The sequence below is a fragment of the Accipiter gentilis genome, chromosome 20 (genome assembly GCF_929443795.1).
Source record: "Accipiter gentilis chromosome 20, bAccGen1.1, whole genome shotgun sequence".
NCBI classification, from domain to species: Eukaryota; Metazoa; Chordata; class Aves; order Accipitriformes; family Accipitridae; genus Astur; species Astur gentilis.
This window is the reverse complement of record NC_064899.1, coordinates 24,766,538-24,794,491: the sequence shown is the minus strand read 5'-3', so window position 1 is coordinate 24,794,491 and position 27,954 is coordinate 24,766,538. Positions and strand designations below refer to the sequence as shown.

General features: G+C 42.9%; 1 protein-coding gene across 1 annotated transcript in view; it reads right to left on the bottom strand.

Annotated features, from left to right (window-relative positions):
• The window catches only part of CTDP1 (CTD phosphatase subunit 1), a 113,579-nt gene extending 94,312 nt beyond the window's left edge, over positions 1-19,267 (bottom strand). Inside the window, exons 1-2 of the mRNA XM_049824205.1 lie at positions 18,805-19,267; positions 2,668-2,751 (exon numbers count right to left, since the gene is read on the bottom strand). Of these exons, the coding sequence (XP_049680162.1) occupies positions 2,668-2,751; positions 18,805-19,142 (422 nt within the window). The 5' untranslated portion in view covers positions 19,143-19,267. The remainder of the gene's footprint in view (positions 1-2,667; positions 2,752-18,804) is intronic.
• Positions 19,268-27,954: the final 8,687 nt, after the last annotated feature.

The window sequence follows — 27,954 nt, the reverse complement described above, 5'->3', positions numbered from 1 at the left end:
AAAGGACAGGCAAAGGTATTCTTTATGCATAACAGAGACTTACATGTGGCTGCCGCTTCAAGAAAAGCATCCAAAAAAATCCCCATACATGCTTTTCCCTTCAGCACAAACAGAATGAGGTACTACATGCGTGCCTGTATTTATTTTATTTATATGTATATGATACACACATACAGCCTTACTCATATACATACCCGTAAGATATACAGATGGAGGTATATACAGATAAACATTAATACATACAGAATAAGTACCATCCTCATAAATATATATATATGAGAGAATGTGTCTGTGTGTATGTACACACACAAATATGAAATTCATTGAAAACTGACCAAGTAACCCCACATAGCGTCAGTATCGCTAGCTTCCAGCTTACGTAGATCAATTTATTGTGAACTCTGATATCTAATTTTAAAGACATTATTTACAGTTCCCCAACATTAAAAATACTACTGTACAAATTTTGTCCTCTGTGACACATGCACATCTTTTAATTCTCCCAAGTACCTGTTCTACCAAGGACAAAATTTGGTATTAGATCTACAGACAGAGTTAAACTTCACCCAGTTTTCAATTCATGACAAGCAAGCTCCTGAGAAAAAAAACATTACTGAGCTGTGTTGAGGCAGACACAATCACAGACAGATATGCTTTTACTGTACCATAGTGTTTGGAAGCACTGATACCCAGAAACAAAAGACAGATTTCATTTGGTACAAAGTTTACATGCACATTTTAGCATCTTGCATCCTTTGCTTCAGAAATCAGAACACTTCTTTTATATAATACTGAATGGTACTTTAAATGGGCCTTTAAAAAAGATGATCTGCTTTCAGACCATTTGTTGAATGAGCGTAAGAACTGTTTAAAAGAAAGGATGTACCACTAACACCCAACAAGGTGGCAGTGAACTGGCTGTACTTGCTTTTGTTCAAGCAAGAAAAGCATTGATGGTTTTGAATTGTCTTCTGATATAGGCTCACCAGACCCAACACATTCTTGCAGATGTATAAGCCATTTTGTATAAATGAAGACATCTGAAGTAGAGGAGTATTAATTGATAAAACTGAAATAATAGCAGTATAGCAATATTTAGATGTGACTGTATTCAAACCTCAAATCAAGTATTCATTCAGGGCAGGCAAAGCCCTATTCAGTATTATCCTAGCTTTTTGTTAGTTTTTTTTTGTTTTGCCAAATAAGACTTGTTTACAAAAAATTAAGTCAACTTTTCATTAAAGGTTATATCCAACCATTAACTGGGCTACATATTGCATAACATTTTCGATATTAAGTCCACTTGTGCTGGTTTACGCAGTAATGTTCACAAAATAATTCTTAATAATGAGTGTAAATTAAAATGAAACCAAAGTACGTACTTCCAAATGAAATGAGCATGCAACATTCGTTTCTAAAATCCAGGCTACTATACAGTCCATTTTGGAAAACAGCTGTTGAATTAGTAATTTGATACGCCTAAGAAACATTCTCTTTACCAACTGTATTAGCAATGAAGCAGAGCAAAAAAGAAATACAGTCATCTTTTGCATTTGCCCTCTTTTTGGCCAGAGGCTTAAATTCCTTCAGTTCCATAGCAGAATATTTCACAAAAAAATTGAAAACAGTACTGAAGGCTTAAATTGAAAGCACTGAAGACAAGCTAGCTCCATTCAGACAGTAAAAATGAAGCAAGGTCACATAAATGAGACTGGTATTACCTCACAGCTATTTACACCTGCACAAATAAAACTCTTAGGTTTATTAAGTCACTGTTGACACACCTTACAACTCTCAACCTCAGTTATAAGTACATAGAAAGCAAAGTCAGATACACTGTGATGATAATTTATGTCTGTATGCATGCTCTTTACACTTTCTACTTAAGGTAGTAAGTTACCCTACATTTATCTCCACGGAAAGGGAGTGTGCACAGTTATTAAGTCATAAATTTGTAACACGAACTGTAATTCAAGTACCCTCATAGCATCTTATTCACCCATATTCCTAGTTATGAATCCCTGTAATGGCTAAAAGGAAATATAATTCTAAATAATATATCTGACTACAGTGACATATAAGGAGAAAGAGGACACATATCTGAAAATTTCAGGGTAACAAAACAAGTGCCTTGGGTAAATAGCAAAAGTAAATTAAGACACTTTGCAACAGCAGCACAGATCTTGCCTATTTCCTCTTCCTGTGTTGGTTTTATCCACAAAGAACACAGATTCCTGCCTACAAGCCACAATTATTCAATAGAGAAATACACTTTATTAAATGATTACACTATTAATAATGTGATCAAGAATTAATATATTCAGACCGCTTAACTTTAAACAATTTCATGAGTCAATCTCAATAGATATATAATTTTTTTTTAAAGCAAATGTGAGCCTTTATGCTGAAATTTAACTTCTAGAGGAAACTCCCTCTCAACTTTCCTTATAGTAGCACTCTGAGTAGACCTACTTATGTTAGGCGGTATGAATACCACTCTCCCTCCCTACTAGTATCTACAACTTCACAGACAGATATCGTTATAGGTATGATTCACAACTACCAAGACTGAGAACAGAGAAGCAGAGAAGTAAGTGACAGAAGGAAGAGCCTGGATCCCTAATGACAAGCAAGGAGAAGTTGGAAAAGAGAGCTGAGAATACTTACTGAGTCAAGTCCTGGCCACATTCTGCACACAAGCCTTTCATCACAACAGGATGGCTGCATCCTTCCAGTCTCACCAAGACACCCCTGAAAAAGAAGTAGGCATCCCATTTATTGCAGGCTGATTTCAGACACTTTGATTAATGACTGCAGATTGAAAAGAGTTCAAAGAATATTTTCCAGTTATGATTTGAGTGCCAGACCCCTAAGATACATTCCCACAACACGGGGAAAAAGACATTGACTAAGTATTCAAATTATTCAATTTCACACCTTTAAAAGTCACCAAAACATATATTAATGTCAGTTTCTAACCTTAGTGTAGCAAAGAAGTTCAGTGTATTAACAAAACAAGCATTGTTTGTTCAGGAACAGTTTATATTCAATTAGATACAACTCTCCATTAATATGCTACTGAGCTACACAGTAAGGAAACCTTAGAATCATAGAATCATACAGGTTGGAAAAGACCTTTAAGATCATCAAGTCCAACCACAAACCTAACACTGCCAGGTCCACCACTAAACCATGTCCCCAAGCACCACATCTACACGTCTTTTAAATACCCCCAGGGATGGCGACTCAACCACTGCCCTGGGCAGCCTGTTCCAATGCATGACAACCCTTTTGGTGAAGAAATGTTTCCTAATATCCAATCTAAACCTCCCCAGCACAACTTGAGGCCATTTCCTCTTGTCCTATTGCTTGTTACTTGGGAGAAGAGACCAGCACCCACCTCACTACACCCTCCTGTCAGGCAGTTGTAGAGAGCGATCAGGTGTCCCCTCAGCCTCCTTTTCTCCAGATCAAACAACCCCAGTTCCCTCAGCCGCTCCTCACAAGACTTGTGCTCCAGGCCCCTCACCAGCTTGGTTGCCCTTCTCTGGACACGCTCCAGCACCTCCATGTCTTTCCTGTAGTGAGGGGCCCAAAACTGAACACAGGACTCGAGGTGCGACCTCACCAGTGCCACATACAGAGGGACAAGTTCTATAGTGATTTAATCTTATTTTATTATTTTCTTGTGTCAGGGCAGAAACGTACGTTGCTTCAGTCTTCTCAGAAAAGTATTTCATTTTTTGATCCTTAAGCCTTGGATTGCCACATTATTTTAAAATAAAGATATGCAAAAGGATATTTTCTTCCAAACAATGGCCAAAACAAACCAGAAATTAGAGCTTGAAATGCAGAGAAGTGTGACATTTACTATTCCAAACCGCTTAGAAGACAAAGTCTGCTTTTCAGTTGAATCATCCAACTAAAGTGCTCCTTTGTTCAAATTCAGTTCTCAAAATCCGAGGCCTTGAAAGTATTGTCATTTATTTTCTCTCAATTACTTGAACAGTCATGACAAGACACCTCCATTTTCTTCAATACAGTTGAAGAAGTTGATCTTTCAGACTAAGCTTTTTTTTTTCTCCCTAAACTCTAATAAGTAGATATAGTTCAACCACTACAAAATTTCCCCAGCCCTGTGACCATGAGCTGCAGCATCTCTCTAATATTTTAGAAAAATAAAAAAGTCAATCAGCTAAAAAACCCCACAAAATCCAAGCTCTTTCATAAACTGGTTGTAGTGTTTCTCTTTGGCTTCAAGTCTGCATTGCAATAAGCAGACAGCACCACAAAGAAAACTGTTTCGCACACTCGAACCTCTCATCCACTTTCCAAATGACACCTGCAACTGCTTACTTCTAGCGTGTCATTTGTTTCTCAATGACCAGAAGACTGATGACTCTACTAACAAAACTGCAGTTGATGCCCATGCAGAAGGTTTTTTCCTCTTTGAGAGTAAAAACTAGATTCAGGTCAGGTTTAAAGAGAAGTCTCCACAAGCTATCATACTACCAGTATTCCCATTTACAAAAGTACAGATCTATTTCCTCCTGACTGGCAGTCATCATCTGCTTAGAAATTATACCTCCTCTTTTTGTGTAAGCATTTTAGATCTCCTTTTTAAAATGTGGTATGTATTTCACAGAAAACAAATAATAAGTAGTCAATCTTGGTTTTGTACAAGAACTGCACAAGAGACAAGCTATTTTTGTGGCCCTTCACTATTGGCAATTCGTTCTTTGGTTATTTAGTTCTCCTCTCATCCTGCTACATTTGTGTTATTTCATTTAACTCTTCTTCTCTTCTGTCCCTTTGACAATATGTTTGTCTTGCTGTCTTTTACCTTGATCCATCGCTAAGCTCCTTTTCAGGCTGCCAACTCACACTAAGGACCACGTCAGAATTGCTCATCTTCAACCTGTGTTCCGTGCATGAATCTGAAATTACAGACACCTAAAAGGCCAAAAACCCCCCATGATACAAGCTACAGAAATGTGCACAAGAGTTTACAATGACTGAGCTTTTACCCCAATTTAATTGTTTTTCAACAGTTCAGGAAAAAAGTCTTTCAATGCCAGCTTAGAAGCCAAAACATCTTCAGGCACTCTCTACTTTGGATCTGAGGTAACGTCACCCTCCAGGAATGTGACAGGAGGAGCTGGTATACTCCTGGGCTGAGGTAGGATTCAAATTAGGACATGCAAGAGTTTCCATTCATGTATAGGTACACATCATCTCATCCTTTTGATTTTAACAGAGCAGAGATTCTTACAAGAAAGTGGGAGTTCTAAATTATTCATCCATATTGTTCCTAAACAGCACCTCTATACCTTAGCACATACCAAACAGCACCGCTAAGTATCGGTCCTGCCCCTGTACATTTAAATATGACCAGAACACCTAATTTTATGATGCCTGCTGGAGATAAAGTACATGATACCAGGCCCTCTGTCATACCATTCTCTGTGACAATATCTAACCCAAAGGACAAGAAGAAGAACTCCAGAGCACCAGCGGACTTCTGAGCACCATACAACCAAGCTGGTCAAGTTTTAAGTACAACTGTTGGAATCTTAAGCAGACTTCTCCTAGGGGAAAAACCCAAGCAACTGACATACTACTTAATGCTGCAGAAAGGCATGAACTCTACTAAGGTTTAAGCATACTTAAATATTTTACTGACTTCAATTTTAGCACATATGCTTTAATTACTAAAAAGGAATATACTGTAGGAGAACAAGCATGGAACTCAAAGTAAAACAACTTTTGTACATTTCAGAACTGGAAACACTCCTTTTACTGTTGAAATGAGGGATTTTCAAAGTATAATGGCCAAGATCCAAGACAATTATCAGACAAGAGCAAGCTGAATCAAAGCGTGCATGTCTATTTTTAAATGGCTGCATATACCAAATAGGGGTTCAGGTGTCTGCTTGTACTCTTCTCTGGGTCATGAGTAAAACCCGCTTAAAGAGCAGAGCCACTCCCTACTCCATTTCTGGAGAGAAGAAACAGATTTCCCCCACCTCACCCCCGAATCTGAAGAATTACAATGCATTCTACTGCTGGCAGCATTAACAGCATCTACCTCTTTCCCCCCAAACTTCTCTAGGACCCACGTGGGTCATTAACAGAGTAGCAGAGCTCATCAGCTACTTCAACAATAATCTTCCAAGGAAAACTGGCACAAAAGATGCAAATCTTTTCCCAGTTTTACAAACTGTGACATCTGTGCAAGTGAGCCAGGCACTGGGGAAGAGCCGTCAGGCTGTGAAAGGGACACGTTTTTTGGGGGGTGGCCGTGGAGGGGGTAGGTCATCACAATACCCACCCTGATAGCCAAAGGACTGCAACGGGACAGCAAACTGCCCACACGGTTTCTTTAAAGTAACAAAATACAATCGGATTTAAGTGAAACTTGAACAAGTAAATAAGGAAACCCACTCCAAGATCTTATTCACATTCTTTCCAGATGTGCTTGTAAATAAGAAACAGAGACACTAGGTGTGCCACTATAGCAAAATTTAATTTTTGTTGCAATGATCATGGATAAGGACAGACATTTACCAACAGCCTCAGCATGCAGATGACCATAAGCCCATCACTGTTCTCCCAGCAATTCCACATTTTGACTGTTTTCAAAAACAAGTCTTTTAACAATATCTGCTTTTAATCAGCAGCATGGGAAAGGAAAAAAAAAAAAAGAAAAAGGAAAGCTTTCATGAAATCCAATATGAGCATTTTGCTTTTATTAACAGAGGAAGTCAATGCCTTTGCTAATTCTAAGGCCTGGTCATTAGTGCTGACTCCAAAAATAAGAACTTTGGATCAAGCACAACCAGGGCTGTGGTTCCCGGTAGGTTAATTACAGTGGGAAAGCCAGCACATAAAGTTCTCTTATCTATGCTACAATTTGGTACTCCTCAGCTGTAGCAACCAGTTAAATGGATCACCGGAGTCAACCCATGACGAACAAAAAGGTTTTATTATTTTTTAAATCTGGTTTTTCAGCATGATCTAACAGTTCCAGCACCAAAGAATGATGGCAGCAAGCACAGGAGTTAAAAGGAGTCACAGGAGCAAGAACTTCTTGAGCTAGCTGACCATGGAGGAGAACACCTACCTGCAGCTGGGGGGGTCAGCCAGCTGTGGCACACAAGTACAATGGCCATGAGATAGCTTTTCTGAAGAAAACTACAAAGAACCTTAAGGGTACCCAGCACACCGTGATAACAGATAGGTTATCTCTGTCATTCAAAAGTAGTCTACCTTGAGTGTACGTTAGCCATGGCCTTCTATTACAGCTTGGCTCCGCTTCCAGAGGCAACTGCTCCAACGGCTTGCTGCCAAAGAAAGGCAATGGCTTACTTTCTTTTTGCTCCCACCCTCATGTTTCCTCTGAAAGCCCAGCCCTTCCTTTGGCACCTCCAGAAAGGACTATTTCAGTACCTTGGGAGGTAGAAGAGCTGACCAGCGCCATCCAGGTTTGCTGCTGGGTTTATAGAGTCAAAGCAGCTGATAGAGGAGTCCAGCAAGGGTGACTGATGGACTGTCCTGGTTTCAGCTGGGATAGAGTTAATTTTCTTCCTAGTAGCTGGTATAGTGCTACGCTTTGGGTTCAGTATGAGAAGAATGTTGATAACACACCGATGCTTTCAGTTGTTGCTGAGTTGTGTTTAGACCAAGTCAAGGATTTTTCAGCTTCTCCTGCCCAGCCAGCAAGAAGGCTGGAGAGGCACAGGAAGCTGGGAGGGGACACAGCCAGGACAGCTGACCCAAACTGGCCAAAGGGGTATTCCATACCACCTGATGTCACGTCTAGTATATAAACTGGGGGAAGTGGAGGTGGAGAGGATCACTGCTCAGGGACTAACTGGGCATCGGTCAGCAGGCGGTGAGCAACTGCATTGTGCATCACTTGTTTTTTATATTCCAATCCTTTTATTAGTATTGTCAATTTATTATTGTTACTATTATCATTATTAGTTTCTTCCTGTCTGTTCTATTAGACTGTTCTTATCTCAACCCATGAGTTTTACTTCTCCCCCCGCAATTCTCTCCCCCATCCCACTGGGGGGGGGGGGGGGGGGGGTGTGTGTGGAGCGAGTGAGCAACTGCCAAAGTTACTGGCTGGGGTTAAACCATGACAGATGGGAAAAGATCAACGGTGCAGATGTTTTTACAAAGAGGGCTAAGACTGGGGGAGGACACAGGCAGTTTCAACAAGTCACATTTTCTCCCCACATTGTAACGAGGCCACTTTGTTAGCATTTATCTTATCTATGTGTTCCAGACTAGCTTGAACATCTCCATCCATGGATACATAAGTATCATTTATTATCTTAAAGTCTCTTTCAACCATGCACTGGCATAGAAAATACAGTACAATTTTCCAAATGTGTGAATGGGAAAGTAGACAAAAGTTACAAGACAAAGCTACTGCCCTGCACTTGTATCTCACGGGTATCTGTCAAAAGCCAAGAGACTGCTGGATTTCCTCAAATCCATTTGGGATAAAGAAAGATATCAAATACCACAGGAGTCACATACCCCAATTTGTCATTGTGATCACTTAAAGCCACTGTCCTCAATCTCATGCCATATGCCCCTGCAATTAGCATTAGAAAATATAAAACAATACTAATGCAGTAAAATGAGATTCTGGTGTACAGGTGAACAAAAGCCACCGCCCAGGTTCTGTAGCATGCTCAAGGGAGTGTTACTGGCAAATTGTCAAGGAGTAAAAATACCAGATGAACACATCTCAGATCAATGAATATTAATACCAACTATTTTTTAATCAACCAACTGATCTAGAACAAATACAAGTACACAATCTTTTAGCTGTCATAAGACTAGAATGGCAGACAGATTAAGTCCGATTCATCTTAAAGCCTGCTTCTACAGTTTAATTTACTCAAATTTGTGAAACACTTGACATTTTTGTTGCTTATACCAAAACAACATTTTGTGGTATGTGGCTGCAGCATTTAGAACCACTACAAAGAGCCCTCAAGCCCAATTTACATCAAACCACAACCTCTGTTACACAGGACTCCAGTTTCATAGCAAGGATTTTTCAAAGCCTTAATCACCTTGAAATCACCATGTAAGAGTAAGTAATTCCTTAGATATTTAACCATTGGAGTTATTTATTTATTTAACCCTCATCAATATCTGTGAAGAAGCAGGGAGAGTCCTTGAATAATTGATTAAAAATACCAAGGATGACAAGTACAGATGGCCCTTGCTGCTACAGGCAACCCGTGGCCTACAGCCTCTTCCAGATGTTGCAAGAAACTTGTCTCATCAGTCCTCTACAGAAGCCGCTTGACCTACACTCAAGGACAAGCAAGCAGAGAAGGCTGTATTTCAAATACGTGTAAGCCCCAAAGGCCTCACCCAGCCATTTTGATAAACCCCCCAAAACCAAACACAAAACCTCCAAAACCCACTCCCTGTCCTAGCATGATGCAGACATCAGGGTAAAGACGCATTTGTAATTACAACCATATAATAACAACTGATGCAGGCAGTAGGTCATAGAAAGCATAGTTCACACCTCAAGGCATCATTTCAACTCTCCAAAGCTAATGGGGAAATCACGGGCCTTGAGATTTTTTTTTCCTGTTAAGCACAAACTATTCACAATTATGAGTTAAAATGTGCGTGAACTTCAAAACATTTTAGAGAAGAAAAGCTGAAAAGTCATTGTTCTTCTACTCTTCAGGCAAGGTATCTGTTCAGGTTTAGATAGACGTGGGTTATGAATACCAAGAGAAACTTAGGCCCAGAGCTTCTGGATTTTATTTATAATCCAAAAGATATCTTAAGCACAAAGTAAGACTACTTCCATGATTTGCAAGCCTTTAAGAAGCATTTACGTTCATTTCTGGAGAAGAGTTTGGCATTACAAGGAAGGAGGTGACCCTCTCCCAACTTCCATGCACAACACTATGGGCAGCTTCTTACATGTTCCAAAAAGCCACTGTCAAAAGTTAACAATGTACAATAAAAAGGTCCAAAAAAAGCAGATGAGTTTGCAGTGCCTTTTACATAAAATCTAGTAAATCTTTTGAAGATGATTTAGAAGTTACTTTATTTAGAACATTTTTAACTAAAATCTTATTATTTGGGAGAACTCAAAACTACTTTTTTTTTTTAAAGGTAAAGATAAGAATATAGTTCTCCATACTTTTACAGAAAACCTCCTCAAAACAATGAAGTTCATACAGAATGAATTCAAAAGTACAGTTAAGAGCTCATGTCTTTCTAACCTGTTTCTTTAGTATTAAGTAGTACTTCTAAAAACAGCAGAAGAAAATAGGCTGTCACGTCTCAGTAAGTCACTGAGGCAGCAATGGTTCTGCAGTCTGTCCCCCCCAATCATTATTGTCAACTACTGACATTACTGTTTTATGCATTTGCGTTTCTATTGCCACCTCTCTCCGACTGCAGCGTTAGCAGTCACGCAGCACTTCCCAAATGCATGCAGTACAACTCCAGTTGAGAATTGAGGAACTGCATCTAACAGCGCACGGCCAGAAAAACTGGAAAATAACTTCTGTGTTCACACACAGGTTACATTTTCTTAACAGAAGAGATGACTATCACTTGAAGCACTAGCAATCAAAGTGAACACAAGTCCTTTGACTCCTCGACTACACTTAACATCAGAACTTTACACTAACTATAGAAGCATTATTGGAAGAGCCCCATGGGACTTCAAACTGCTGACAGCATCTCTAAGAGGTATTTAGAAATTCTACACACAAACATCACAGCAATAGTCTAATCAATGCCAGTTACAGCTGGAAACATAACACATATCATAGCCAGCTTCCTTCTACCACATAACGCATCTTAGAAAAGTAGGAATTATGCAGGGTATAAAAGATTAACTATTAAAATTTAAAAACAGTGAGCCATAACTGTGGTTTTAATACGAATACCCAGGATTTTCATTGTTACACTAAAGAAGGTAATTCATTTTTCATGATTTCTCCTCTCTTAGTATTTCATGAATCCCCTGCCATCAGCACCTGCTTGTATAAGAATCACGGGGCAAAAGCAGTTAAGTGAAATGGGTTTAAAAAAAAAGGAAACTACTTCACTCACAAAAAAAGCTGGCAAGGGAAGAATGAGGCATGGTACAGCTCCTAAGAAAATCCACTTGCAGCTTTCAAAGGAAACATATTTACAAGCATACTTTATTCCAGGTTCCATTTTCTAAACCACTAAGCATAGCTTTTCAGCGTGCGCGCATACACACACACTTCAAGATGAGTTCCTTGGTTCAGCAACATCCATCTGACAGCAGGATCAAAAATCCAAGTCATCCAAATCTATACATGGCATATATATATATGAGATGAACACTGCCAACCTAATTGGCATCTATCCAAAAAGTTAAAGTGGGAGAGTGGTAACTGTACATCCTTCTAATTGACAGAATAATTAACCTAAAACTGCAGTTTTCTCAAACCACACTTCTACTTTCACATCAGTTACTAAAGAACAGTAGTCACAGCTGAACTGCTGCAAGGGCAAGTGGCAACACTCTTGGTCTAATCCCATCTCTGACTCCTTTTTGTTCTTTTCAGGCATATACCTTCTCAAATCCCCCACCTCTCCTTCAGATAAAGGCACATAAGTTCCCCTTATCTCAGACCAACTTATCACTGCATTCCTCCTACCCCCAGCCAAGATCACCTGTGATTACCTGAACAAACTTGGTTGGCCTTCTGCATCTGCAGGCCCGCATCTAGAGAAACAGCTACAGATGAACACCAAAACAGTCCGGACACCAAAGCAGAGAAAGATGACTGAGAAAGAGACAGTCTGACATACACGCAGAGCTGGCAAAGCTACATATGCATTTCTGGCTTCTTCCTGTGTCTAAGAAATCTGGGAGGATCCTGTGATCTCTCCGCGTCTGCCTTAGAAAGCTACATCTTTTAAATAGAGAACATTAGACCTTCTCCAAACATTTCATCAACTTCTCCGTTAGAACAAGACACTTAAGCAATCACCGTCCCTTCGTCTGCTACTTCCAAACAACAAAAAATCGGAAGAGGTTTACCGCAGCATGTGGAATCCTCAAGTCTAACAGCTTCCTCCACTCTTTTCCCTATTTGGATACTGTGGCAAACAAAAAAATCCAAAAAACTTTTATCTTGACACTACCTCCTGCATATGTTTTCCTCTGGGACTTGCTGTTAAGCCAAACACACATACTTATACAGGAAAATTTAATAACTCTTAACACTCTTAAAAGCAATTAAGAACAAGACCATCATAAGTTACGCAGCAGCATTCAAACCAAGGAGCAGCGGCTCCATATTCAGCAACAGCCACGTAGCGTCGCATGCTGTCGGGACACCCAAGAGGGCCAAACGAGCCCAGAATCCCGACAAACGCTCTGAAAGCAAAGCACAACAGTTTAGAAGGCTGCTCAGCATATAAAGGGGAAGTATTATGAATAGCTGTAAAGTTACCTGGAAAGTTCAGAATTAAGAAGAATTAAGTTCCCTTCTTGTTCAGCAATGCCTTCTTTGGCTGCAACTGCTCACCTGCCCTCTCTCCTGTGAACAAGGATTCACGCAGTTCACTCCACTGAGCTTGGACCAAGACCTTTTGCCTTACACACCAGCTGAACGCTGCAAAGTTTTAGATGTAATTTTTAAACTAGGAAGCACTACAATGCAAAAGCACTACAAAGCAAACAAATGGGCATTATTCAGTTCTACTCTAAATGTCTAAATCTAAGTCTCTTCTGTTAGTGACGGTATCCATCCTTCCCCTACAGTCCAAGCGTGAGATTTCCAATTCCGTTAAGTCTAGGTTCAGCAAAACAATAGCTAGACAAAATGTATAATCAAGATCCTTGAACTGTAACTGGTAATGCAATACTACCTGCTTTCCAGGAAGTCATTTTACACTCCCCTATATATTTTAAAAGGGAACTGCTGCAAATTCAACTGTCCACATGTGCTAGGTGACCTTATATTAACTTTTAATTAACATTTAACAACACAAAACAGATATTCATAAGAATATTTTATAAGTGACAACTTGCAATGAATTGTCTATTATCATTCTCAAAAAGAGATCCCAAAATGAAAGGCTGGTAGCTCTTTACTGAACCTTCAGGCTAGAATGTCCCAACTATTTTGGGGACTATTTTTATATACTTTTGGTAATGTTTAAGAATTTGCAATACCATCGCCCCATATTCGTTTTTATTTAGCGAGTTCAAATGTTGGGTTATCAGATTACCTAAGGGGGGGGGGGGGTCTTCCACTGGGTAAGACTGACTTTGGAAATCTGAACGGCTGGGATCCCTACTAGGGTCAGCCCTTAAGTTAACACGGAAGACGTAGTCATCAAATCTGAAAGGTCTAGGGAGGCATGCAAGTTGCACTGCTAAGATTTCTCAAAGGAAAGAAGCCTCTTGGGTCAAGATAGAAACTTCTAAGACAATTCAAAGCAAAAGTCTTGCCTCTCTCTCCCTCCTTCAAACTGTTCCAATCCCTTCCAGTTCAAAGGGCTAGGTATCATGCAGCACAAAACTAAAGGTCTCATTCCAGTCCTCCAGTCAGAATTTTTGTCCATGCATTTTCTCTTCAGAAGGCTATTTTTTTTTACAATTAAGGAAAGCCATGTGGCAGTTTCAGAGAAGAAATAACATGCACGTGTGCCTTTGAAAAAGACCCGTGGTTTTCTAAACAACTCTAGTATTGAAGTAGAGCTCAAAAATACAGTAAAGTAACAAGACAGCAATTAAATAAAAATCCATTACAATTTGGGTAAAAGCAAAATCAATTTCCAGCACAGATATCTGCAAACATATACTTTTTTTTTTAAAGACAGCTATAACCAGCTTGTAGTTCTACAACAGGATGCATCAAATAGTTCCACGAGCTATCGCACTCTGTCTGCTGGCCCATGGGATTCTGCATACACTCACATACAGTGGCAAAGTCCTTGTGCTCAAGTAAGATGAGCAACTTATACTAAGAACTCCGACAGCAGAAAATCCCCTGGTTTGAGAGAAATTTTGTAAGGATAAAAGTAATGTGTTACTAAAGACTATCATACAAAATGCCATATGGGACATATACAGCCTCAATAATGTTATTTCCTGGTGTTAACATGTCATTTATCCCCCTAATGACCCTACTGGCATTTACACAACCACTTTGATCTGACCTAAATACAGGCTACTGCTGAAAGGATAAGTCACCCTCCCCTTCCCTGCACTACACTCCTGTTGGAGCAACATGAGGAAATTGATCAGTATGGACCATTTCACAGTGGGTGGGAAGGCTGGAAAGGGAAAAAACAAAAAAAAAAAAAAAAAAAGAGAGACCCCAAACCATCTTTAGCTACATGATTTCCAACACCCAGCTCAATGCAAGCTGGAGACACACCAAAGCGTGAGCATCCCTTCCAGCCAACTCCTGCATTGGCCCGAAGGAATCACAAAACCATGGCCTAAGGAAGCCGCACCGAGAACTGCAGGCACAAGGCTGCTACAACCACACTACTGGCAACTTCTGAGCCTGATGCCTGTTTCCAACCAAACCCAACTGAGCAGCTTGATTCTCTTAGATAAGGAAGTTCCTACCAGTTCTGTGAAAACAGATGGTCACATAAAGAAAGGAGATCTTGTACTCTACCATTCAGCACTATTAGCTATAGTGTGAGCTCCCAACTTGTTAGGTGCCGAGAACTAGGAAGAGGAGAAAAAGAAGGCAGTGAAGGACAGAAACTCCTCATCTAGAGCTTGGACCTTTTTCAATATCAAATTGAACCAAACGCAAGACAGATGCATTAAAAAGGAGGCTTCCTTAGTATCACAGTATATGATGGGAATAAGGCGGGGGTGGTGGTGGTGGAAAAAGACTCACAGGAAGCAGCTTGGAAAGATGCATACCAAAACTTAAGATAAAAAAATAATGGAGTAAATCCAAGGGTAAAAAGGAATTAGGCGAGAGGTGTAGTAAGCTGGGATCCTTAACTGTTATTCAACAATCCTCAGCATCTGGCAGTAAGGTTTTTTTGTAGACTCTAATAAGCTCATTAAATATTTGACAGGATATTATGAAACATTTGTGTCTAACCGAAACAGCAAATTGTTTTTCCTGTAGTTTATTACAAGTGTCATCACTTCAAAATAAATTGTAGTTCATCAGCATTTTATTTCCCTTGAAGACTGTAAGATGAAAGGTATTGGGGTCCAGGGTTAAGTGTCTTCATCTTGGGTGGTAAACTAGGCCCCGAGGCTCTGTGACATTATATAGCCAAAGGAAGATATGTTTTTTAAAGATACAATCAAGTTTCCGATACAAAAAAAATGCCAAGTAACATCACAAAAATTCCCACCTCTTTCCTGCTGTCTTCTCCAAAAAGAGAAAATACAAGTTTTGCTTCACTAGAATCCGGGTAGGTTTAAACAAGATTTTTATTACAACACTCATATACTTTGTGTTGTGTAGAAGAACACAAGTTTTAGCTATTAAAGCTATGTAGTAAAACACAAAGATACCCAGTTTAAATGTACAGCTAATAAATATTTTTGAAGACTCTACCAATGTGAACCAAACAAAAGACTTTCAGTAGTCCATCCCATCAGTAGGGCCTGAAAGGGGACAATCGTTTCATATTAGAAACACTCATGTAAATATTCACATGCAACAAAATACTGACCCAACCCAGAATCCTGACATATCTGTAGCAGCCTCAGAATGATTAACCTTGATGGGCAACTGGCATTAATAATACACAGAGCAGCGCAGCAGTTTTTGACATTTGTTGCTCCTGCCACCCATAGAAATTATGCTTCATTAACATCAAAGACCTTTCATTAACTGCTTACTGTCATCCCTGCTGTTTACAGTCCTAACAGGTCAAACACCTTCCTTTCTCGAGTCCTGGTTTGACATTTGGTACAAGCCTACCCCTGCTAGTCTAAGCAGAAGCCACCTCCTGCCTGCCTCGGGCTGTCACCCCCATCCCATCCCATCCTCTCCCCTGTGGGCCATTTACACCACTGCCAATACCAAAAAGTGGGTAATTGACCCACAAGAAAATTAAGCACTACTCGTACGTGGAAAATTACTTTCATGTACCAAAAGATTTGGTACAAAAGAAAAAATAACCCCAAGTTAGAATGTGTCTTCTTAAGAGGGAGAGACTTTTGCTGAAAGATGTCATTATTTTCAGAAATAATGACCACCAAATCGACATGGAAAAAAAAGTTAGCCAGTCACATTATTTATCCTCAAATAAAAAGGTTTCATCAACTTATGTTCTCATGTTCTAACAAAAAGGAAAAATATTTGGAATAGAAACAGTGTTTAAGTGCCTGACAAATATTTGCACATATCTTTGGTTTACAGAGAATTCGGGGCTAAACTGACCAAATCCACTTTTTTGAAGGCAGCAAACGGCACCTACCACCCTGGATAGTTTGGATTAAAAAAAAAAAAAAAAAGCCTATCTTCTGGAGATGCTGAATAAATTTCAGCTATGTCACCTACCTTTATCACACCTGTATTTTAATACTGCACAACCTTAACATATATTTAAATATTGCTGATAGGCAGCGAAATGTTATTATTTCCATTCCACAAAACGGAAAGCCACAGGCAAGAGATTAAATGCTGACCAAAAACCCCCCCACACACCTTTTAAGCGACCAAAGAAGATATGTCTCCAACTGCTGACCAGCTCTACCCTTAGGTCATGCTTCTTCCACCTCTTCGCTTGAACTTTTCTTTTACATTCACCCGGTAAATACCATTACAGCATGCAACAGAGAAGGCAGGCTGAAAAGTGAGAATTCCAGAAGCATAATGTCTAGCAACGGTCAGTATTAAGAACTTACTTCTAGCGGTATAAGACACAAATGTTTTAGAAGCCAAGAACAACAAAGAACAGTATTTATTTTCTAATTGTCTCAAAGCATGGATTTGCTAATTATAATCCGAGTGAATCAAGACCAGACAAATCTAATAAAAGCATTGTATAAAAATTGGTGCACTCAAGTCCTAAAGTTCATACTGAGCAAAGCTAAACCTAAAATGCTGCTACATCAGACCCAGCATATTTTAAATTGTTTACTTTTACAATTTAAAATCTTTTTTGTTTTCATTTTCTTCCCAAGTACTTAGCTAACATAATGAAAAGATAACTAGATAAAGTTATCTCCCCTTCTACTCAGCACTATCAAGATGAGTTTCATCACGCAAATGGTGTTTTAAAATTTTAGTCTGTATTTTTAAGATCATTTTAGTCTGACCTAGCATTTACGGTACCTTTGTTCTAAATCAGATATAAAAGATTGTCCATGTTGCACCAGATGCAATAGCAGAATGCTGATGTGGCACGAAAGGAAAGCCACAGTCTTATCTCAGAAAGAATAATACTCTCTGTAGGAAGAAACACACAGCTTCCATCTCCTCTGTAGCACCTTATATTACTGACTGATAAAAAAAGAATCAGATTGTTTTTTTCCTGAACCTTACAGAGCACGCCCATACACAGATGTTTTGCATGTACTGGTGATTTTCAATCAAGAAAGTTTAGGCCTGGCTGCCTAAACCCACCCCCGCCCCCCAAAGAAAAAAATCAAGAGAACTGCAATAAAAGAAAATAACTTGCTGTCATAAAACAGAGGAAGTAGAGTGTTTCAATGGTTTCCTGTTGAGAAAAAAAAAAAAATCTGCTTGAAGTCCAGGGTAGCAAGCTGTTAGCCCAATTTCACGTAGAAATCTGAGAGGCCCTACCTAACTATTAGCCACTTAAGAGTTTGAAAGTCGACAGACATCCAGTCTTATTGAGACAAAGCCATCGTTAAACTATGGAAAGCCTCTCTTATTTAATCGCTTGCTCTTCTGAAAGTGCAAACGACACCACCTCGTTTATATCTGCGAAGCCTTATACATTCAAATGTCTACGGTATTAATAGCGTTTAGGCTGCCAGTATTATACGTATGGTATCTAGTAATTTTAAAATGCCTTGCCGCAGTGCCGATTCCCATTAGAATCCCTCCTATCATGCAGGAAATGATCCCTCTGCTACCCGAGTTTTGCACCAACCTAACAGCGAACTGCCAAACTTAAAAAAAAAGTACTTCCCAGTGTTTTTTTGCCAGTAAGAGCAGTTTTCAGAGAACCCCGAAACACGCAAAGGGGAAAGTACTTCCCAGTGTTTTTTTGCCAGTGAGAACAGTTTTCAGAGAACCCCGAAACACGTGAAGGGGAAAGTACTTCCCAGTGTTTTTTTGCCAGTGAGAACAGTTTTCAGAGAACCCCGAAACACGCAAAGGGGAAAGCACTTCCCAGTGTTTTTTTGCCAGTAAGAGCAGCTTTCAGGGAACCCCGAAACACGCAAAGGGGATGCCCGGCTCTTGGAAGCAGAGCTCACAGCGAAGCGCGGGGGACTAGAGCGTGATCTCTACCTCCTCCTCGACGCCTCCCTTGATGCTCAGGCTTCATCCTCCTCCTCCTCCTCCTCCTCCTGGCAGGGCCCTTTCCCGCAGGCAGCCCAGCGCACAGCCCCGGAGGAAGGCCCTCTCCCTCCACGGCAGCGAGACGCAGACCCACCCACCCACCCCCCCCCAGGCACGGCCGCGGCTTTACCACCCGCGACGGGACGGCACAAGGGTCCCGGGGCAGAAACCGGCCCCACACCAGCCGCAAGCAGGCCCCGTAGGGTCGGCTGGGGGGGGGGGGGGGTGGGATCGGGACCCCCCCCCCCCCGAAGGAGAAGCGCCAGACCCGGCGCCCCGCACTCACCCGGGGGCGATGACCTGTCCGGGCCTCGCACACAGCTCCCTCACCACACCGGGCCGTTCGGCTTTCAGCTTGCGTTCGGGGCCGGCCCGTTGGGGCCGGGTGCTGGCGCCGCTGGCGGAGGGCGGCGGGGTGGCAGCGGCGGCGGAGGAGGAGGAGGAGGGACGAGGCGGGGGGGGCAGCGGGGCGCACAACGCCAGCACCGACCCGATCTGCACCGCCGTCCCCACCGACACCTTCCACTCCAGCAGCCGTAACGGCCGAGGGCCAGGCGCACGGATCTCCGTGATCACACCCGCCGGGCCCTCCGAGCCGGGCCCGCCGCCCGCCGGCCCCTCCATCGTCCCGGCCGGGGCAAAGGGGGGGGGGGGGGGGTCGCTATGGCAACGCCCGCCGCCCCGCGCTGCCGCCGAGGCGGGAGGGGGGGGGGGGAGGGGGGAACCCCGACAGTCACCGGCGGCACCGACAGGCAGCGAGGTCACGGCGTCTCTGCGCAAGCGCCGGTCACCGGGCGTCCGGCCGGGCTTAAAGGGACAGGCGCACCCCAACGGGCGGGAAGGGGAGGAGGCGGGAGCGGGGACGCGCGGGGCATGCTGGGAACGGTAGTTCTTCACTCCCCGCCGGGGAGCGGGAAAGGTGGCGGCGCGGCTGAGGCGGCCGAGACGCTTCCCTCACAGCGGGAACCGGCGGCGGCTACGTCGGTGTTCGCCGTTCATTTCCCCGGGGCGGGGAGAGGGGGAGGGCGGCCGAGGAGGGACGAGGTGCCGTGAGCAACCCCGGCCTCGGGATCGCCGGTGCCTGCACGGCGAGGGCGGCGGATCCTTGTTCTTCGTCGTTGAGGCTCCTGGGCCCCGGAGCTCAGAGCAGGGGGCCGAAGGGGCTTCAGGAGAGGGCCTTCCCTCAGCGCGTCTGACTGGCTTGCTAGCAGCCGGGGTTTTGACGGGAGAAACAGACAGAGTCTCTAAAAAAGCAGCCTCTCTGGGGTTTTTCCCTCCCAGCGTGTCAGTAGAGGTACCTTAAAACCTAGACCGGTTGGGAATTTGGCCTGCAAGATGCTGCTGTGAGCTTCACGACAAAGATTGGGTTGTCAGGCAGCCACCGTCACCCACAACCAGAGGGAGGGAAATTCTTGAACGAAAGTTGCCATGCATCGTTTATCAGCTCCTTGTGCGCTGGCGCAATGACACTTTGCACAAGCACGTATGCTTTCTAGATCCCTCTCTCGTACGGTGAACCGAAGGGAGCTGCTTTTTTGGGAAGCCTCAAGGCTACATAATAAAAGAGGCTCCTGACCATCTAGTTCTCCGCTCGTTTGCTACAGAGGTTGGAAGGTATGTTATGAGTTAGATTAAGGAACCACAAGAGGAATAGTTTGGTTTCGTGGTGAAGGCATTTGGACACTGCTTAGGAAAACGGTGTTTACTCTTTCTGCTCCAGAGTTCTTGTCCCAGGCAAGCCACAGTTTTTAAGAAAGTGTTTGTGTACATACACCCTCCTCACACGCTGCAGGACAGAGTAATAGCGCCTTGCCCTTATTGGTGGGATTTACTCATAAGAAATTTTGTTATTGTAGCAATTAACAGGGTTTGAAGAGTGGAAGATAAGTAGAGGCAACACACTGAACACTGGACTTAGACCTGAATACTGAACATTAGCTACGTGAGCCCCAGCTGTTCTTTGTATCTTGACTAGAAGCCTTAATTTTTATGTTCCCTAGCGTGTATCATTCTTAGTAATAGTCTCTTAATGTTGTTGTGTGCATGCAGTAAAGCTACATCATAAAAGGTGAGCCGTTTCCTTTTTGCATACTATTCCTTTATGAGGCTGCACGGTTCTTACTGGGGAGACTGGTTGTATCTCTCTACTACATATGTTGCTCTATTTACTCTTTCTTAATCTGAAATAATAATAATGATTGGCAGTGAAGAAACATGTCCACATCCTTTTGCACATGAAAACTGAAGTTTACATCACCAGTGACCACTGATGAGGCCACCGCGGAGTTCCACCAGGAAGTGCTGACTTGCGGCATTTCTCCTCAACTCTCATCTGACTGGTGGTTTTAGCTCGCACCCAGGCTTCTTTCTTTTGCGGGTTGGATTGAGAATGTTCCGCTCGGGGGCAGCAGGCTGAGGCCTGCCTCCAGAGTGCAAAGGAAAAGAGAGAGCCTGAAAGAGCAGGAGAATTCATCAGGGATATCCCCATTGTTAAAACTTTTATAGACTAACAAGTCTGGCAAAACTCAGTTCCATCAAAAGTGGTAGTCACAATAGGCAAGGAAAGCCTGAAACAATAGCTGAGGTGGGAAGGGACGACTGGAGATCATCTAGTCCCAGTCCCCCAGCTTAAAGCAGGGCAACTAGCTGGTTGCTCAGGGCCGTGTCCCGTTGGGTGTTGATTATCTCCAAGGATGGAGATTCTACAGCCTCTCTGAGCAACCTGTGCCGGTGTTCCGCCAACCTTGCAGTGAAAAAACCCTTTTTCTCCTGTTGAAGTGGAATTTCCTGTGTTTCAGTTTGTACCTGTTGCCTCTTGTCCTTTCACAGGGCACCACTGACAAGAGTCTGGCTCCGTCGTCTTTATCAACCCTCCCCTACCTCCATCAGATGTTTATACACATCAGTAAAATCCCTCTGGAGCCTTCTTTTCTCCAGGCTGATCAGTCCCAGCTCTCTCAGCCTCTTCTCATATGACAGATGCTCCAAGCCCTTTAATAATGTTTGTGGCCCTTTGCTGCACTTGCTCCAGTAGGCCCCTGCCTCTCTTGGACTGGACCCAGCACACCCCATGAGGTGTCACTAGCGCCGAGCACAGGGGAAGGAGCACCTCGCTCAAACCTTTTGGCAGTGCTCTTCCTAATGCAGCACCGGCTGCTGTTGCTTTCTTTGCTGCAAGGGCTACATTTGCTGGTTCATGGTGAGCTTGATGTCCATCAGCATCCCCAGGACATTTACTGCAGAGCTCCTTTCCAGACACTTGGTCCCCAGCCTGTCCTGGTGCGTGGGGTTGTTTCTCCCCAGGGGCAGGACTTGGCATTTCCTTTTCTTGGACTTCACGAGGTTCCTCTCTGCCCATTTCTCCAGGCTGCCAAAGTCCCTCTGGACGGCAGCACAACCATTTAGCCTGTCACCCACTCCTCCCAGCTATTGTATCTCCTGCAAACTAGCTGAACGTGCCCTCTGCCCCACCGTCAAGGTCATTAATGAAGATGTTAAACAGTATCGGCCCCTGGGCAAACCACTAGTGAGTGGGTAACTAGTGACAGGACACTCCTAGCGTAACACAAAGCACCAGGGACCGGCTTCATATTCATGCAATGTGTTTCTTTTCTGTTTCTGCCGTAGGGAGTAACCTCTTCAAGGAAACCAGAAAAGCCTGCAAATTTTCTCCAGAGTCCCCGAGTGTAATCTCGCCCTGTGTTTGAAGATTAGGTCAGTTAAGCAAACTGTATTTGTTGGTACTGAACGTCCCCTTATTGTATATGGAGACGATGGTCTTGGCAGCAGAGCGGAACCATGTCATAAAAACAATGAGGCTTTGTTTGCCCTACAAATACCTCAAGCCGATGGTTACTCTGTTTTCCTTTTTGTTGCTAATCCCCCTCACCCAAAGACGTACGTTTAAGGTCATGCCGCTTTCTGAACACCTGTGGTTTTCTTGATAGCTGGCCTACCACACAGCTTTAGTATATTTCAACATTGTATCTGTCCTACGAGACCTCCTTGGATGGATCAGGGTAGACAATATTTGATCCCTTACCGGCAGGTTTGATGCATGTAAGAATTGGGTAAGCAAAGTCTGACACTGCATGGCCACAGAGGGCTAGAACTGGTGATGTTACAAGTAAGGGGGATGAAGTAAGAAGAGCTCGCCTCACCTTACCAACCCTGATACCTTAACTCTTATCTCTGGAACAAACCAAGGGTGTGCTGCAGCTTCTACAGTACTGCTGATCTCAGAAAGCTTCTGCAGCCCCTCCTTCCACAGAAACTCTTTTGTGATTTTCCCTGCACCTGTAATTGTGCAGATGAAAAGCTCAGCCGAGAGGATAACAAGAGAAATCTACATAATAATTATTATTGTTTCTGGTTACTTTGATTGCACTGAGACAAAGCATTACAAAATAATTGCACCGATCAATCCTAGGTAGGTGCAAGGGAAAACCCCTGAGATGGTGTGTGATGAGAACATTAGGGGAAGAATCTGTAATTCTCTTAAGTAAGTATAATTCTAAGGAACACACTGCTTTAAAATGCTTGACTTCATGTCTGGTTATACCAGATGGCTTCCATCAAGAGGCAGATGTTTTCCCCAGCCTTCCCCTCAAAAAGGACATCAGAATTTAACCACGCCTTTGTATTTGAATACGTAGCATGAACAAAAGCATATGCTGTAGATATCAGCTTCATATAACTGTCGAGTGAAAGCACTGGGGTGGTAGATACAGCCTTGTGGGGAAGCGTTTCTTGAAAGTGATAGATTTTTAAAAATACATATATTCAGTATGGCTGACTTCCAAGAAGATAAAGGAGATAATCTGCAGTTTATTTACTTAAGGTTGAAACATGCTTAGCTAAAACTTCTTTTAAAATAAAATACACGTTACCCTGCTTTGGGTGTTCTAGCTTTAATGAAAATTCAAAATGCATTATACAACGCCTCTTAAAGGTGACTTGGCTGAGTAATTTCCTATTCAGCCTGATGACTGATGCTGTAAGCCTGTCACAGCATACTTAATCCACACTAATACCTGTTCCATAGTGATTTTCGGCAGGCTGTAGAGCACGAGGCGGCCAGCGTCCCCAAATCGACAAGCAGCTTACAGAAACCTGCAAACGGGCGACGTGACAGCAGCTCACCAGCGATGCAGGGACCCCGCTCCAGCCCAAAGCCTGGGCGTGCAGCTGCGGTGCCGGGTGGCTGGGCAAAGTCGCTCTCAGCTTTCCCCTGTGGCTGGGGATTTGAATGAACCAGCCGTTCTGGTGCTAGACAGCCCCATTGCCAATTACATGATGTAATGTTGTTGTGAGAGCTGTATCTGAACTACTCAGAAGTGATGCAAAAGTTGTTCAAGAGTCACAGATTGGCCAGTCCCTACAGCAGGGAGTTTATAGCTATTTATATATAACTCCTCAGTGCAAGAAGTCTGCAAGGCAGTATCACATTTAAATATTACAACAAAATATGGAGACATTCAAAAGCTCTCAGAGCTCTTCTGTGCCCAGACACCTCATTGGATCCCCTGGGATAACCAGTGACAGATTTCGCTTGGGAAAGTGAAAGAACCTCATCCCGTTTTTTGAGCGTTTCCAGTAGGAAGGGACGCTTTACCCCCTCCTCAAAAGCCAGCAGGACTTACCTTCAGAAACCAGACCAGCTTTTGCTGTACGTGAGGGCCCTGAGTAAAGGAGGTTTGGGTAGTTTCCATTGTGGCAATCCTTTCCTGTTTCTAGAGTCCTGACTTCTCAGCCAAGTACCTTCTGCCAGGGTTTCTGCTGGCTTTTACAGAAGCAACTCAGGGAATGACTTTAACACACAGAATACAATAAAACACATATCTGGGGCTTGATGCCACTTGCACTGAACTATCACAAATGTTGTCCATTGCCTTCAAAAGGAGACAATGCAAATTCTTAGCATCACAATAATCAATTAGCAGGCAGTTTCGATTGTGCTGTCACCAACTTTTACACCACCTGGCTCTTTGTGTTTGAAAATGCTCTGTTAGCAGTGGATCTCCCCCCCCCCCCCCCCCCTGCCAAATATCTTTGGCAAAGCTCTGTGCTCCTCAGTGGAAACATAGCAGAGACTAATTTAGCCTCTCAATTTTTGTTTTTCTTGGGCAACCTGAAAGAAAAGGATATAAAAAAGAAATAATTTGTGAAAGTTAGTTACTTTCTCCCCACAGCTCCTTCTTTATGAGTAGGGTTAGTTTTGCACTGGTGGATCTGCACAGGTGTATTTCAGCAGTGAAAATACTTTTGCATGGACTTTTTTCTGTATAGCAGTGTGCAAACTGGCTCGTGCCAGATCAGCTGCACAAGAGATTACCACGTGGACACCTTCATGCGTGTGGCTGGCTACCCATATGTACCCCAGCACAGAGGCATCCTTTTGGTCCTGCCCTTGAAAACCCTACAGGTAGTTGTCCTTACGCATAAAGTAAACCATTATTTACTTTGTTGGGGCTACTCCCACGGTGCCTTCACAGTCATGCTTCACATCTTGAAGCCCACGTAGTTTAGAAATGCATACTCCGAAGCATGAATCAACACTTCTCCCTTTCCTTAACAGGGATGCATATGACTTAACATCCCTTCCCTCCTCTGCATTCGGAGAACATGTCTAAATATTTTCATTTCAGGAGAGAAGCTGATGACAGAGATTCCTGTGCCATCACAACCGAAGTTCATTCAAGCTGTAGACCGGGCCATCAACCAGACAGGACGGGTGATTTTGATAGCCGAAGCTGTTTGCAACGGCAATACTTTAGAGTGGTGATTTCCAGCCTGTGGTCTGCAGGCTTTTGGGGCTGGTGAGTCCATGGATGGTGATTAAGACACTTTGCTGTCTAGTAATCTACAGATGGGAAAGTTTTTTCCCCTCACCTCCACTGGAAAACATATAGAGATGAAAACCAGCAAACAGCTGAAAAGTCCTGCCATAATGAAACACGTGCTTTTCTTATTGGACTTGTGTGAAAAGTTTCTTCAGACCAAAACTTTTTACCCTGCCCTTCCCTTTATGAAAGGTCAAAACTTTTTTTTCTTAAAACAAGTTTTTATCAGACCAAAACTTTTTACCCTTCCCTTCCCTTTTACCCTTCCCCTTCTCACTGCCATGAGTCTCCAGCCCAAGTTAAAAAAGGGGGTGTTAGACCCCACTTTGGCGACAGGCCAGCCGGCTGGGCAGTGCTACAAGCCCGACCGCTCTCCCCCAGCCTGGGGGGACTTGCTTGCTGCGGAGCAGTCCGTAAAGAGAAATGATGTTGAAAATACTAAGTATGGCAACTCTTATTTAAATGGGGGAAAAAATAAGCTATTTAAAGCAATGGGGAAAACCCCCACTCAACTGGGAAAAGAAAAGCGTGTTGTTTCATCTGCACAGGCACAGGTAAAATGTGACAGGTAAGATTCAAAGTTCAGAAGAGAATTTAAGGTAATACTTTCCTGCTCATGGTGGATCAGGAAAAGTTCAGAAAACCAAGCAGGAATGTAGGGAGGGAAAGGAAAAAGCTGTCGGCAGTGATTTTTAATCAAAGAGAAATTTCATAGCACTGCGAAGAAGATAAGCAGAATCAAAAGTGATCAGGAACAGAGCTGCTGATAGAAGTGACAACAAAAAAATCATTTTGTGTGGTGCCTTGCTGAGGAAAGATGTGCCTGGAGACAGAAGTCATTAGCAGGTGAGAACAGGGTGAGGCAAGCACATTTTTTTTTTTTTTTTTCCAAAGCAGGGACGAAAACAAGTACATCTGAGGCGGAAGGGGGAAGATGGTACAACCACACAAACGATCAAAGAAGACATACCATATACTGCGTTAGCATAAGAGACAAGCATGCTAGCTTCATAAGCTGATCTTACAAACCATAAATTATGGCAGTGGCGTTAGTCGTGAGCGTCTGAACTGGTGAAAGTGGCATTCCATACGCATTACTAAGAAACCCATAATCATACATTGAGACACACAGAAACAATGTGGGTGTCTGCACAAACTGAGAGCTAGATCCTTTTCCCCCTTTATCTGAAAACTTGCTGTATGGATGGTGCTGAGATTTTTCTTCTCCTTTATTTCAGGAATATTTTGGGGGAGAGATATTTTTGTATTCTGGTCTCACGAAGGCAAACTTTGGACTCACCTTGATCCTGCTGATGGGCAGTTCTAAAGCAAAGGAGTGGAGCTCTTAACAACGATCCATGAAGGAGCCTCAGTCAGCTTCCTTTCTGCTCCAGGTGCCAGCTTCTTATAGCTTTTGATGGGTCACACAGGTGGAGGGAGAGGCAGCTCTCAATTAGCACAGTCCTCCCATATGGAATCATTTACAAGAATAGTCCCCTGAAGGAGATATCATAAGAACTAAGAAGCCACTGTATACTGGGGTGCTTCATCGCTGGTTTTTAGACAAACATATGTGTTGTATGCACCTCAGTTTGACAAAAATGTTTCTGTCTTAGAAATACAAGTGAATAGGTTATGTGTCCGGGGGGCAACGTTCAGTATACTAAATACACATTTTTATAGTAGCAAAATCATAGTCTAGTAGAAAAACAAGCTTCAGGTGTGATAGCACAAGTCAGAACCATCCTCATGCAGAATTCAATTACAGTCGAGACTTTCTGGTAAACATTTTACTTTTCAGCTGCATATTTTGCACACTATTTGCATGACGTCTCCTTTTCTCTCTTTCCCTTGTTGGCTGACTTTGTGCCCTTTTGGCTTGTCCCTTTTTTTTTCTTTTTAAGCCTAGTGGTGATTCACTGGAAAAAAATCCATTTAGCCAGTGAGCAGGAATTTATGACCTATTTAGAAGTGAACTTCACTATACTTTTCCTAGGCCAAAGTCAACCCCCGAAGTACCCCCCAGACTGCCTTTAGAAACCCTGCCAAGTTCCCGGTGATTCCCGAGGACTCCCCTCCAGCCCATCTGTGCTTACCTCACCTGGCCTGCCCTGTCCTAGATGCTAGTCGCTATTTGCTCACCCAGAATATTTTCTCTTAAAAGAACCTATATACCTGAGGATGGACTGCGTGTCTTCCGCAGGGTCTCTAGAAGATGCTGCATTGCAGGAGGAATAATGAGGAATAATGGCACTTGAGCTTCTACTCTCTGCTGCCTGGAGGGTAACTCTTGCTCCTTGAGCTGTTGCAAAGTCTCCGCACTTCAGAGAGGATAAAACCCCGTCTCTATGAGCCGGACAACCTCCTGTTTTCCTAACATTTACCACAGGATGGCAGTGCAAGATTTTCATTTACAGCCTCTGTTTCTATTGTATGGGTACGTGCCTTGTGCGTGTGACAGCGTAGTTAGACAGAAAATTAAAACCAGTAGTGCTTTTTTTCCGTTTTGAAAACAAAGATATACTAGTTTCCTTTCGAATACAGCTGGATTATGAAAACACAGAACCAATAAGAAAACGATGCTGCTGCTGCAC